Source organism: Aquila chrysaetos (genome assembly GCF_900496995.4).
Source record: "Aquila chrysaetos chrysaetos chromosome W unlocalized genomic scaffold, bAquChr1.4 W_unloc_2, whole genome shotgun sequence".
NCBI classification, from domain to species: domain Eukaryota; kingdom Metazoa; phylum Chordata; class Aves; order Accipitriformes; family Accipitridae; genus Aquila; species Aquila chrysaetos.
Window position 1 is genome coordinate 5,101,311 of NW_024470322.1, and position 13,965 is coordinate 5,115,275.

Genomic DNA, 13,965 nt, shown 5'->3' on the forward strand with positions numbered 1-13,965 from the left:
GGTGTGGAAGTCTTGCAGAAGGGCCCTCAATGGCTTCATCCACACACAAAATCCTTTTACTCGGTCTTTTGTGAAGCAGGATATTCATGCAGCTTTATGCAGCTGAATTTTTTTTTTTTTAATTAAGATTGGTAGCAACAGCTGCAATTTCAACAGAGCTCTTTCCAAGACTCTCCACTTGCTCCACCTCACTACCAGATACACAGTTCTTTTTCCAGCACGTACATGTTACAACTCTGAATTTTTTGTCTTTGTGAAGTTAACATAAGATGGAAGTTATCATCAGTACATGACAGAGAAAACAGGCAAGCACTGGAGTACCCATTTTAAGTCATGTTGCCTGTTGTCTTGGCAACCAGTTAATAAGCTCTGTTACTCATTTTTCACCAGCACCTGACAACAACATCTCTGCAAGATTTGGTATTATTATTAAGGAGTCTACTAACTCACCTGCTTTACAAGGGATCAGAAAAGATCTGCTGGCATCTCCATTCTGAATCCTATTTTTCAGGGAATCATAAATCATCCATAAATTGCCTAGCAGCTGAATATACAATGCACAAACATCACTGTGACAATCCATTCCCTTGATAAGAGCACAAAAAGAGTGTTGGGATCTGGTCACGCTCTCTGCAATATCAATATATACATTGCTATTCACTACACATGGAGACTTCAAATTCCTCAAGTGAAAACATACAAATGCTTTGACAGACATTCTCTTGCATGTCTCCCCTTTGACAGTGCAGGCATATGGCATGAGGACAGGGTTGGCCCTGTTTCCGCCAAGCTTCCTTTTGGAGAAAGAGTCCTACCCTTTACATTGCTGCTGCATGTATCATCAAGCTGCTTTGAGAAGCATACAAGCATGTACTGAATTGGCACTGCAATTACCATAACAAACATTATAATCAAAAAGGTTTCAGCCAGTAGTCAGACCTCACTATACTAAGAGCTGTGCAGACACACTAAATGACTCTACCCTTCCTCAAGAGTAAACCGTCCCTATGTTTGAGTCACACAGAGTTCAGTCTCAAAAGATTGAAAAAAAGGCTGTTTAATTCAATCCCACAGACTATCCCATCATCTTGGATGAATACTTTCCTTGGACAAGAGGTCACCTAGTTACCCAAATACCAGAGAATTTCTGAGTTTGGGACCATAAGAGAATACGTACTTACAATCCTCTTTAGTATAAATGTTGCCAGTTTCCCTGGCTAAACACTCAAAATTCAACATTTGTTGAACAGAAATCAAACATTCTGAAATTTTATTAACAAATGGCAAGAAAAAACTCTCCTTCCTATCAAACAGTAGAGAAGACACAAAGGAGCCTCATGCAGATTCAGCATCAGAGAACCACAGAGAGACTAGAGAGACTAAAATATTGTCCTCTGATCTGTGCAGTGGGATTCTGAAGGTGTCAATGGGCTTCTCCACAAAATTTGAGAAATGAAATTGGTCAAGAGGGCTAGCTTTATTTCTGGATGTTCCCTCTTTCCTGGTTTCAGGCTCCCTTAATGCTCTTTCAACATAGATTTTGGCAGCTTGTTGTTTAAAGATTGAACAGTGCTGAAAAACACATTCATTACTACTTGTCATAGAGATGTTGATGAATTCCAGTCACGTGCAATTAAGCTGCAGTTCAACACAATGACAGACTAAATAGGCAAGTCTAGACAAACAAGAAAAAAACAACCAAAAATACTATTCCTAGAGAAAAATTCCTAGAGGATTCTATAATTTTTCTGTTGAAAAAAAGAGGTGCACAATCTTATTTCATTTATCATATGAAAGCAGAGTATTTGCTATATTATAATTCATGCAATGCTATCAAGAGGTATCATCTAAACAAGATAGCAAAAAAACCCTAGACACACTGGAATATTTTTGCTAAACAAGAAGCACAAGATCTTTTTTTTTCTGGACATTTTAAAATAAAACACGTACATGTTAAAAATGAGGTGCAGTGCATATTGCATTCCTTAAGAATAAATTCTGCTAATTTCACTTATCGGAATACCCTCTCTGTAAAACGAGGCAACTGATGTCACTGAGAAGTTGAATTGGCTTCATGACATTTAAATTGAAATGAAAGAGATGTATTCTAGGCCTGAGTTTACTTCTATGTAATTCAGGAACTACATGCCTTGACCCTAAATCTTCACACTGAGTATTCTTGTATTGATTCTGTTGTTTTACAAACCAAGGGAAGAATCATAGAGGTATATTTTTTTCTTAAATCTGGCAATGTTTTACTCTCTATAGATATGGGATCTCTATATATACTCTCTATAGATATAGATATATAATCTATGCTGCCAGAGGAAGAATTAGTAACACAAGACATTTTGGTACATTATTCAAGACCATCAGGTCAATGATGTCATGCTAGCAAGACGTCAGGATCTCTTTGTCAACAGTGTATAGCAACTGACCTTAGGAATGTGATGCAGTAGTATGATACAACATTTCATAGCCCTTTTCACCATACTTAAGAGACGTTCCTGAAGCCAGAATTTATAACATTCATCAATACTAGGTTGTACTAGTCAATGTGCACATGGCCACAATAATTTCACCAATGAAAGCAACCTATACTCCTTGGAGAAGGCTATATATTTTTATACAAAAACCAAGATTATTTTCACACATACTCAGCAGTTGTGTTAAAGTAATGAGATGTTAGAAAACTTACCAAACACTTGATTCCCATGCACTCAGAATAAATCAAATTTTACACTTCACAAAATTGTTGGATTTTTTATTTATTTTATGAATCCTCTAAAGGAAGCACAGGCTTGAAGAAAAGGCAGTAGAAGAGAAGATTTAGTCTCCTGAGCCCTGTAAAATTCTAATTTCTTCATACAAGCCAAAAAAAGTTCCTGTGAGTCAAGGTAGACCCTCCACCCCTCAGCTTTTTCATACCAAGGAAGAGAAAAGTCCAAGCCCTTTGGGGACAAACATGGGGCTTGAGCCACACTCATACAACAGCCATGACATGATTTCTGGCTCTATCAAACTGTAGAGCTAACTTTTTGGGGGTTATTTTCTGTATGTGCTCTACCTACCACAGTGAGGAACAGCTTCAGTCTCCAGGACTACTAGATTGGTGCTACATGAACAAACTGTTCAGTCAAAAAGTGAGTTTCACTTAACTTTAATGGGGCCCTAAAACTAACATCTACTGCCAAAGTAATCATGGTGAGATACATGAAGCTAACCTAAAAGGCTGATAATTTTAAAGTTTCAGACATTTCCTGTTGTCAGAAAGTTAAAACATACTATAATTTTCAAGCCATATTTTAAAAGAAAGAAAAAAGTATTCATCATAAAGAATCACAAATGAAAGTGGGCCATCCAATACCTGAGTGTATTTATTAATTCTGCTCTTAAAAAAACATACAAAACAAAACTTTGTCAAACACTTTCAAAAACTCACCTCGAATGTCAGGAGAGAATCGAGCTGAATGGCGAGACACAAAAAGTTTCAGTTCTTGATCCAAGTTGCATTCAATCAAGTTTGTGTCCCATGATCGGACTCCTAAAATTCAAAATGCAAAACACATCTAGCTTGATATATGATCACTGGAAGTTTTAATTGATTATTTCTCCATTTACATTCATGTTATTTGCATATTTCTAAATTCCAAAACCAGCCTCTCTTCCTTTCAAGCCACACAGCTATCCTTTGCAAAGTGCTGAGTGCTCAGAAGAAGCACTCTGGACAGGGATCAGTCACAAGCAAGAGGAAATCTGCCCTTCCAAAAGGTAACAATCCTTTAAGGCCCCTGCTTTAGGACTGCTGGTTCCCACATCCTAGTAGCCACATTATGAGAAGTTATTGATGTCCTGGAATTGACTTTAAAATAGCAATACACTGATTTATAAAACTGAAAAGAGTGAATCACTCAGGGGGTACGTTAGCCCTATTGCAAGACCATTGTATTTGTCCTCCCGAGAAAAAAAAAAAAGACAGCATCACCTAGCATGTTGCAAATTAATATTTAAATACAAAGTATTAAATTGCTGACTTCTTCATTCAAAAGCTTTGAAGCATCCCATATTTTAAATTAAAATTTAAGTGATCTTTTATTTATGAAATATCAAAATTCTAGTTTTGAGATTTTAAAATGCTATGCTTGATCTTTTTTCTTTTAAAAAATAAACATCACATCTCTATTCCCTATTGTTTTTTCCTCCAGCTACTTCGAAAATGAGACACTTGACACATATATGATCATAAAATGTATTATTCCAAAATATATTTTTAAGGATTGAAATTTGACCAGGAAAAAAAAAAATCACTGCAGCCAAAAGACAAATTTATAGTTTCCTACCATAAGATTTTGATGACTAAATTAAAAAAAAAACCAACACAATAACACAAAAAACCACAACAAATTAACAGGAGGACATGTTTTAAGATTTTTCTATAGTTTTGTTTTGTTTTGAAAATAATTAGCAGGCAGTTGCACTACTGGTAAGTCCAGGCACTGCTGAGATTTTGAACACCAACATTATAGTGATTTTTGGTTTTTTTCCTAAAGGAATGTCATTAGACTTACACAAATTAGCTGGCAAACACAGAAGGGACTGCAGGTGAGGAAGTGTCTAGTGGCCCCTCCCCACATGCCTGACCATGTCTTTGCATGAAATTGTTGAGTTAAATCACTTTGGGGTTTGGTACCTTTGGGGTGCAGGAGATGCCTGAAGAGGTGTGTGGTCAAGCCCTTACCGTGAGACTAGCACTAACACTTCTGCTGGTAACTCTGTCAGGATTTCAGGCTGTGAACTTTACTGTCAACGCTGCCTCTCATGCTTTATTCTCTTTCAAGGCAGCAGAAATGTCAAGCCTCGTGCTGGCAGAAGCCATGTTGTAGGGCTGAAGGATGAGGAGGAGAAAGAGGGGGAATAGCAGAGAAACCAGATCTGTGCTGCCGGTCTCTCATTGCAGTTCTGGGTAGGTTCTCCATGCAAATATGAACATCTGCATTTCAAGAGCCTGAAGCCTCTTCAGGGAGAATTCATCCAGTGCTTTTCCTTGTCAGCATCCCAGTCAAGGTAGGAGCATGCTTCTTACTGGGATATGCTACCAGCTATTAAGTAGCTGCCATTAGAAACTAAATAAATTTGGAAATACAGTATCACCTGTGTGTTTCATAACCACTCAAGAGAAAAATAACTGAACTATAACCAGCCACCTCCACTTCCTGAATTATGCATCATTGTTCAGAGGCATAATCAGTGAGTCTCTTCTGTAAGTCTCCTTATTTTCATTTCTCAAAAATCTCTTGGCCATATGGTGCATTTTTGGAGCATAGTTTTGGCAGACAAATACAGCTCAACAGACTTTAATGTTTTCCAGGTGTTGGAATATTTGAGAGCAAGAAAGTAAACATGATATAAGACCACACATGTACAGTGCATATGAAAACTATGACTAGTAAGCTGACATTGATCACAAAGCTGAAGTACATTGAATGAATGAGTGCTGGACTTCAAGAAGCTAGAAGATAAACAGCTCGCTGGCCTCTGACAGCAAGCTTGTGTGGGGAGACTACAAAACTTTCCGGAGGTCAATTAAGCAATATGGACTATGATTCAGCAATGCTGCTAGTGATAGGATCTGTCCACCATCCATCCCTAGCTGCTTTTGTTGTGAATCCAAATTTGCAGTAGGGATAAGATTCTGATTAGGCATAGTCAGACTGCTGAGCCAGGAAATGTCCAAAATACAGGACTCAATGTGAAATAAATACCCCCCCCCCCAAAAAAAAAGAAAAAGCCTAGACATACCATGCACACAGTAGTCCTAGAAGCTGAAGTTGGGATTTGAATAGAATATTCCAAATCTGCAGCTGCGTGATTCAGCATTCTGGATGCAAAAATTGTGCATATACATTATAATGTAGTATAATGTATTTTATATATATTATATACATTATATAACCAAATCAGGTTTGGGTAGAATGGAGGTAATTCTGGAACTAAAATTCAAGGTCAATCCAATGATGTATATCATTAACAGCATGGAAGTAACTACTGGAAGTATGACTGAACTGGAGCTATTTCTTTCTGCAGGCTTAGGAGTGCAATGCCACTAGACACAGGACTTATCAGACAGCAGACAGGGCACACCCAGTGGCATCTGCCAAATCAGCGGAAAAATCTTGAAGCTTTCTCTTTGCTCCCACCTTCTTTTTTGGTGGACGGTGGGTTGGAGGATTGCTCCCTTAGCAAAGTGACATCTTAAATGTAATTATTGAAAATGCAGCTTGCCACACCATTCCCTCTTCATGATATATTAAGAAATGACTCTGCATTCCACCAGGTTGCATAGCATCACGCCACTGATGTGTTATCAGCAGATGTTTTCTTTGACACATTGTGCTGCAGTTCAGTGCATGAATCCACACTTTTCAGTGATGGTACTTAGGAGATGTACCAGAGAAGACAGCGAGGCAGTTATCAAGAACCCTAAACGCATTTAAGGATCTGTTGAGAATAAAGGTTGAAAGAAGCCATTTTTTCCAGACTACAGCATACTTTCCTATGAGAGATTAGTCAAGCCCATATTTGCCTCACACAGATAGAGCTTCAGACTCCCAGCGTACTCATCCACAGAACAATACACCTCAAAATTTGATCAAGGCTTTTTCCTGGCAGGCAAAATCCCAGTCAGATCGTCTGACCTCTAATCCAAAATGATGAATAAAAAGGCCAAAGCATTCCTTCTGAACATCTAAAACTGTAAGTGGGTGTTATGCTTAGTGGCAAGAGGTAGCAGCAACAGAGCTATGCAGCAGCAACTGTACAATAGAAGCTTCAAGAAGAGACTGAAGAGCATTTCTTCAGAGGAAGGATGACATCAAATGTCTTAAGGGCATAAGTTTTATCTGTTTGCTCTATAAATTTTAATAATTTAATTAAATGCAGCCAATTTACTTCTGACACAACCAAAAATTAGATAGCATTAGGAAAATGCAATGCTGAAGAGGCTTTGAATGACAAAGCATCTGCCTCAGTAGTTCTCCCTAGGAGACAATGGTAGCAATAAAGATGAACAGGTCACGGTGAAGCTGATTAGCTGTGATGAGGCAGCCCTTTATCACAAACAGTCATGAAAAAAGAATCAAGAGAAATGGCCAACTAAAGCAACAATAGTTGAGAAAACAACAATAGAGACAAATTAAGCCCTAGCTGGACTGCTGAACCACACCTACATGGCAAGGCTGCTACCAGTGCCCCTTTCCAAGGTCTCTTTCTCCCTTCTAACAATGGCAGGTTTCTGATATTTCTGCTTTCACCAGCCCAGAACAAAAATATGTTACAAAATCATGTATCAATTGAGTTTAACAAACTATAGGGTCCAGCAATAATTTTCTTTGTGCTTCATACCACTATTATGGCAACAGGGCTTTTTTCCCCTCTCCATGTACACTGCAATCTATTGTATCAGAAACCACATCGAGAACTTATAAAACTGTCATTTCACTTGCGATACCTTCCTGTATTGCTGTCTTAAGAAAAGGACAAATAAACAGTGAGTCATAGCATCCCGTAGCTGGACAATAATGAGGCTGAGCACTCAGATATTAGCCTTATTACCCATATATTTTTCTTTATTGAAATATATATGTGCATATAAAGCTTAGGTCCTGAAAAATTCTCCAGCCAAGAGAAAAGTCTTGTTGCCGAAAGTTAGACACAATAGGCACAGCTGCATTCCTGCTCAGGGAGTCTTTGTCACCGAGAAGGAAAACGCCCCGAATCCCTCTGGTTTGGTTTCGCGGTGGGGGACAGGGGTTTGAAGGGGAACCGAGGAAAATGCCGAACAGCCGCCCCGCAGCCCGGCCACCCCAGCCCCAGACGCCGGTTTTTTTCGGCGGCGCGGACGCCCTTTGTCCGCTCCGGGCTGCCATAGGGACCGCAGTGCGGACCGCGCCACGCCCACCCGCCGCTGTTTCTGGGCAGACGGGCTCGACAGCGCTCGGCTTCTGCCGCAGCCCCTCCGCCCCAACAATGGTGAGGAGGGGACTTGCCCCTTCGCCCGCTGCTAGCGGCGGGGCAGACGCTCCTGGGGATGGACAGCGGGGCGCTGTACGCGCCGAGCCGACTGCGGATCTTTGTGCGGGCGGCAGCAGGGAGCCGCCGCCGGACGCCGCACGGGGCCCGGCCCGCAGCCGCTGACCGCCGCGGGCGGCTCCCTGGCGCTCGCACCCGACAGAGGGGCTCCGAGTCCGGTGGGGCGGGAGGGGCGTGCGCGCAGACGGGACGACGAGCCCCTCGTGAAATAAAAAGAAACCGGAGACCACGACTTCGCAGCTCACGTGTCTGTGGGGGGGGGGGGGGGCTACGGGGGGCTGCGGCGCTGCCTGCGGCGGCCCCGCTCCCCGCCGCCTCACCTCGCTCGATGTTGGCGATAGCCCGCCTCAGGTGCTCCTCGGTCACCAGCTCGCCGATGACCACCAGCAGGTAAAATTTGCTGTCCAGGAAGCGGTGCGAGAGGCTGGGCGAGAGGGAGGTGGGGTTGGGAATGCTACAGGAGGGCTCCGAGTCCACTTCCACCACCACCACGGTGGCCATCGCGGGCGCCCCGCTCCGCCCCGCGGCTCCGGGGCGCTGGGGGGAGAAGGGCAGCTCGGCGGCGGCTCCGCAGGAGGCAGGGAGTGAGGGCGGGCGGGGAGGCGGCGGCGCTTTTATACGGAGACGGTGCAGGGCAGGGACCTGGCGAGGAGGAGGAGGAGGATGACGACGAGGAGGAGGAGGAGAAGAAGAAGGGGGGGGAGCCGGCGCATCCCCGCACCGCCACTTTTCCAGCATCCGCAGCTGATGTCATCTGCGGCAAATTCTCCCCGCGGCGGCCCCCGGAAGCAGGAAGGACGCGGGGTGTGAACAATGTCCCGAGGGGCCACCGCGATGGCGGCCTCGGGGTGTGCCCCAGCCCGCCGCGTGACCCCTCTGCCCGTGCTGCCCCAGCTGGCACAGGTCCCACGTCCCTCACACACACACCCTTTCCCTGTGCCCTCCTGCTGTCTTACCCTGCTGGTTTGGTCATCCCATATCCCTTGTTCCCCCAGGGCCTCGCTCTGCTGGCCTGGCCATCTCCTGCTCCCCGAGGCCCTCCCAGGGTCTGAGTCTTGAAGCATGGTGGCCGTGCCATGAGGAGCTGCAGGTGATGCCCTGGCAGACCTGGTGAGCTCATCTGGGAAAGCCAGCATCAGGGCTCCAGCTGCACCCCGATGCTGGATGAAAAAAGCAGCTCCACTGTCCAAGGCCGAGAGTCCAGTCTCCTGCATCTCACTGTAGCACTGCAGCAAAATTTGAGCCATATTTCCCCCCCTCCCAACTGGCAATCTAAATATTCTTGTTACCTTTTTTTTTTGTTTGAAAAGAGTTCACTTAATAAGATACTTCAAACAGGTTTTCTGCACATATTCAAGGCCCATGGATATTCAATCACCTCCTAAAAGTGTTTTATCCTCCCCTAAAATGGGATAGAGCAGTCTGAGATAAATCAGCCTCTCTAAGATGTTTCTCTTTACTGACAGAAGCCAGGCACTGATTTACACTAAGTATCTTGTTTATATGGCTAAAGTGATGTGGAAGAAATCTCACTGTGACCTAGGAAAGGATATAAACTTTTATAGCCTGGTTTTTAAGATAACTTCTGGTCCCTGACTGAGAAGACACTTCCTCTGTGTGCAGCTCCTTCCAGTACTGACTGCTCAAATTCCCTGCCTGCTCCTCAGAAACACAGAGTATTTGCCTGGATGAACCAATACATCAGTCCTGTTTTCTTAGAATATGTACTTTGTTTCAGGGCACACTGCACTCATTCTAATTAACATGTCTTATTTGCCTAGAGGAACCCACAAAGATTGAAACCCCGTTGTTGTAGGTGCTAGTTAATGTTATATAATGTTATATCTGCCTATAGCACCTAGTGTTTTTAATATGAATAGTTCCTCTGCATAAATACAGCATTGAGAGCCTTGACTAATATGGTGTGATGTGTTTGGATGGTGCATCCAAAGTAGAATATTTTTCTGAGCTGCCGTTACACTGAAGGTTATAGACTGAGGACAAGCATTTTTACAGCCAGATCAGGTGGCTGAGATGACACAGCGATAAAGAGCAGTGGTGCTCATTCTTCACTAGAGCTGACACAGCTAATAGAACAAATGCAATGGCATAGATGCAGAAGAACTAGTAGCAGTTCTAAAGTTGGGAAGGTATTCATGGGTACAGTGTTGCTCTTTGGGTGCCCCCATTTGTATGAGCCCAGCTATGACTTTGGTGTTTCTTTGCTGAGCCTAGAAGTTTCCATGAGATAGTGTAGATGTCTACCTAGAAATAATGTCCACTCCTCTGGCCATGTCCTATATGACCTCCATCCTAATAGTCTGTATTGTAATTATAGATATCCTCAAGGCTTGCCACATGGTGCCCACTGGAGGAAGCCAGCTTCTGGCTTCTCTCACTGCAGTACGTGGCTTTGGGATATGCCTTTATTTCAATCACCAACAAGAGCATCTGGTCTCTGGAGTGTGGAAGGAGCTTTCCAAGGGGACTTGCTAACTGGTTGCAGAATAGACCGGTAGTGGTTCCCGGACATAAAAGTAAAACAATTACTTGCCTCGCAAGCACAGCAGGTTAAATGCATTACTGAGAAATGCATGCCAGTATACAAAATGCATTATATGTGCTTTTTAGCACTTTATTTTAAGAAAAAAATGAGTACATACATAACTGGAAAATTACCTGTGGATTTGAAAAGTAAAAGGTGAAATGAATGTATTGTGTCAAAGAAGAAAACACTTACATACAGGTAGGTAATACAGATATACTTGAAATAGCCTGCTGAGGTAGTCCTCTATTTTATATTGCTCTGTAAAAGAATATGCAGCTAGAACATGGTATGATAAAAGGTGAACTGTTACAGTCAAACTGTATTGTGATGGGAGATGTTTCACACATTAAAACCCTAAGGACAAGAGGCTACCTTTGGAAGAAAATGGTCTTGTGCTAAACTCTTTAAGGGATGCAGACCTCTGCCCTCATGTATTCACAAGCATATGCTGCTTCATCTGAGATGGAAGTCAGACAAGAAAAGATGCTTTAACCTCATGGATGTATCTCTGAGAAAGCTGCAGGTTCCCAGCTCCATGGTCAGTGTTCATGCTATAACTTGCCCTGTTGGAGTCTCACTCCAGTAGTTTCGTTTGTCATCATCTTTCTGTATCTGGAAACCCATTTTTATTCTGCAATATGGACCATATCAACAGATCTGCTGCTGGGTGAAATGTGGAGATATGCTATATAAAGCTGACTCAGTGACATGTGATCCATAATGTTTGAAAGCGATACCAGCTTCCTAGCTGCAGCTAAATCACATAGATATGCAACTTCAGTAGAAAAAATAGCAAAACACATGTGGACTATGGAATATGTCTTGCTGTTTTAAAGAGACAAAGATTGATACCCACTGCTGTCTGGCTTTTTGTTTGCTTTGTTTTGGTTTGATTTTGTTCCTTTAGTATGTTTAATACCAAATTGGTATCCCACAATTGAATATAGTCAAACATTACACAGAACTGTATTTTTCTTCCAGATCTGGTATTTTTTTAAAGTAAACAGGCAATTTTAAATAAAGCGCTTGAAGTCTAAAACTAGAACATACTTCCTGATGGTGCATGCCATTTGTTACCCACTAATATTCAGGTTTTGTTAAAGTCCTATCTTCAAGTTTTAAATGAGGTTTCAGTGATGCACAAACCCTTAGGCTGGCCCTTTGTCCAAGGCAAGATGTCACTCCTAGTGTTATAGACGCTCGTGACAAATTGGAGGAGCCAATTTGTATTAAATAAAAGATCGAATTTATTAGCAAGCGATAAAAGAGCAAAACAGCGCTGGGCGGCCGGGGAGACAGTGCTCCGCCACAAGCTCGCACCCAAACAGGGGAAGAGCCTCTTTATTTATACAGTCTTTTTAGTCCCTGATACGTGATGGCTGGCTGGTATCTTCGGTATCTTGTGCCATCAGGTGTTAAGTGGTCATAATTTGCCTTCTGGTGGTTGTTGGGATGAAGGCGGAAGTCTTCCTCAGCTGTTCTTTAGGTGACTCAAGTCCCATTCATGCTCTGTAAACGTTTCTCTACATATGCTAATCATCGGTACTCATGGTCTTAGATAAGTGAAGAATATCCCTACCTCCACATGCGATTTCATGAACAAAGTTAACCCGTTCATTACAATCCCCCCTTTTCTATTTTATCCTGATTTTGTTCATTAAATCGATCTAATACTTCTTTTGTCCGCCCGAGGATAGGATTAATTCCTTCATCCTCTATTTGTTCATATTGTTTTCGTAACAGCATTAAGTGTGCAGCTTCTAAGCGCCCTTTAACAATAGGGATCAACTTATTAAAAATGCATGGCCCAAAAGTCAAAAATAAGATCAACAAGGGGTCCTGTAATAGTTGACAATAGGGTGGTTAACCAGGGTGAATAATTAAACATAGACTCATACTAGCTCTGTTGTGCTTCCTTGTCTTTCTTCCGTTTTTCTAACCCCTCCCGTAGCTTGGCCATTGTATCTCTAACTACTCCAGTATGGTCAACATATACACAACACTCTTCCCATAGGGCTGCACATAACCCCCCCTGCTGCATGAACGTTAGGTCTAAGCCCCGTCTGTTTTGTAATACTACTTCTGATAAAGACCTAACAGACTGTTCTAGGGCTGTCATGGCTTTTTCTATCCTAGCCAAATCCTCGTCGACTGCTATTCTTAAGGATTGAAATTCTTGATTTTGTTGTATGAGGGAGGTTATTCCTGTACCAGCTCCAGCAGCTCCGACTGCTATGAGGGTTGCTACCGTGAGGGCTGTCAAGGGCTCACGTTTTTTGTATGTGATGGGCCTGAGTAGTTTGATAGTTATAAATAAAATCTTCGGGATGGTAAATAAGCTTAGGTATTACAGTTACTTGTAAGATAGTAGTAGTCTGTACAATATTGTTATTATCATCTTCCTCTGTTACGACTGAATTTGGTCTTACACCAGAGGGTTTATTTGGCACCAGCTCTTTCCTTATCGTAATTATTCCCCCTTAATCTGCACCTGGTTTTCAAAGTCTGACTCCCCATATTCTCTCGGTTAACCAAGCAGGATCTTTCGGGTTGGTTGCATTAATATAAATATATGGGCAATTTCCACTCCATAGTCCTGTTTGGCTTCCATCCCAACCATGTGAAGCAGGTGTACATCCATGAGGCTCCCACCTTACAGATAGGAATTTATCTGGACCTCCCCTAGGAATCCAATCAGAAGCTATAGTTTTGCAACCCCAATAAGCATAATAGTAAGAGTCGGGATGGTTGCAATACCCCTTTCCAGGGTTAGAACTGGGACAAAACTAAAAGCCTAAGTTATGTAGACATGGGTTCCTGGGTATGATTTGACATAAGGATTGATTAAAGCTTGGGGCCCCGGCAGCAATTACTTGCTGTAGTATCTTTTGATCCTCCCACCTATAAAGCGTCTATTTGTAAGGTTGGTGGGGGTTCCCTTTGTCTTGGGTTGTCTCCATTAGCATTAGTAACAGTCCTATCATTCAAGTGTTTAATCTCAAGTTTGAGAAAAGTGGTGTCCCTTTACCCTTGCGACAGGTATTCCAAGGGTGCTGATAATCATTTTGATTTTTGTCTTCATCCCTGGTGAGAGATGGGAGACTTTGGGGAAGCTCTGAGGATGTTTTATTTGGGAGTAATAAGTCAAGAGGCTCCGTGAGCCTTCTCTGGAGGTAGTTCATCAACCTTAATCCCCACAGCAGTACGTCTCTGCCCTCTTCTCTGCCTACTCTGTTGCTTAGAGCAGCGAGGTATACTATCTTCTCAGCAGCAGTCGTATTCTTCAGGGGAACCTCCTTTATATTTACTTTGTTTTGACTTATATGCGT

At 42.5% G+C, this 13,965-nt stretch overlaps 1 protein-coding gene across 1 annotated transcript in view; it reads right to left on the reverse strand.

Annotated features, from left to right (window-relative positions):
• The window catches only part of LOC121232941 (microtubule-associated protein 1B-like), an 86,798-nt gene extending 77,340 nt beyond the window's left edge, over positions 1-9,458 (reverse strand). Inside the window, exons 1-3 of the mRNA XM_041121445.1 lie at positions 9,045-9,458; positions 8,409-8,730; positions 3,443-3,544 (exon numbers count right to left, since the gene is read on the reverse strand). Coding sequence (XP_040977379.1) covers positions 3,443-3,544; positions 8,409-8,730; positions 9,045-9,335 — 715 coding nt within the window. The 5' untranslated portion in view covers positions 9,336-9,458. The remainder of the gene's footprint in view (positions 1-3,442; positions 3,545-8,408; positions 8,731-9,044) is intronic.
• Between the last annotated feature and the right edge of the window lie 4,507 nt (positions 9,459-13,965).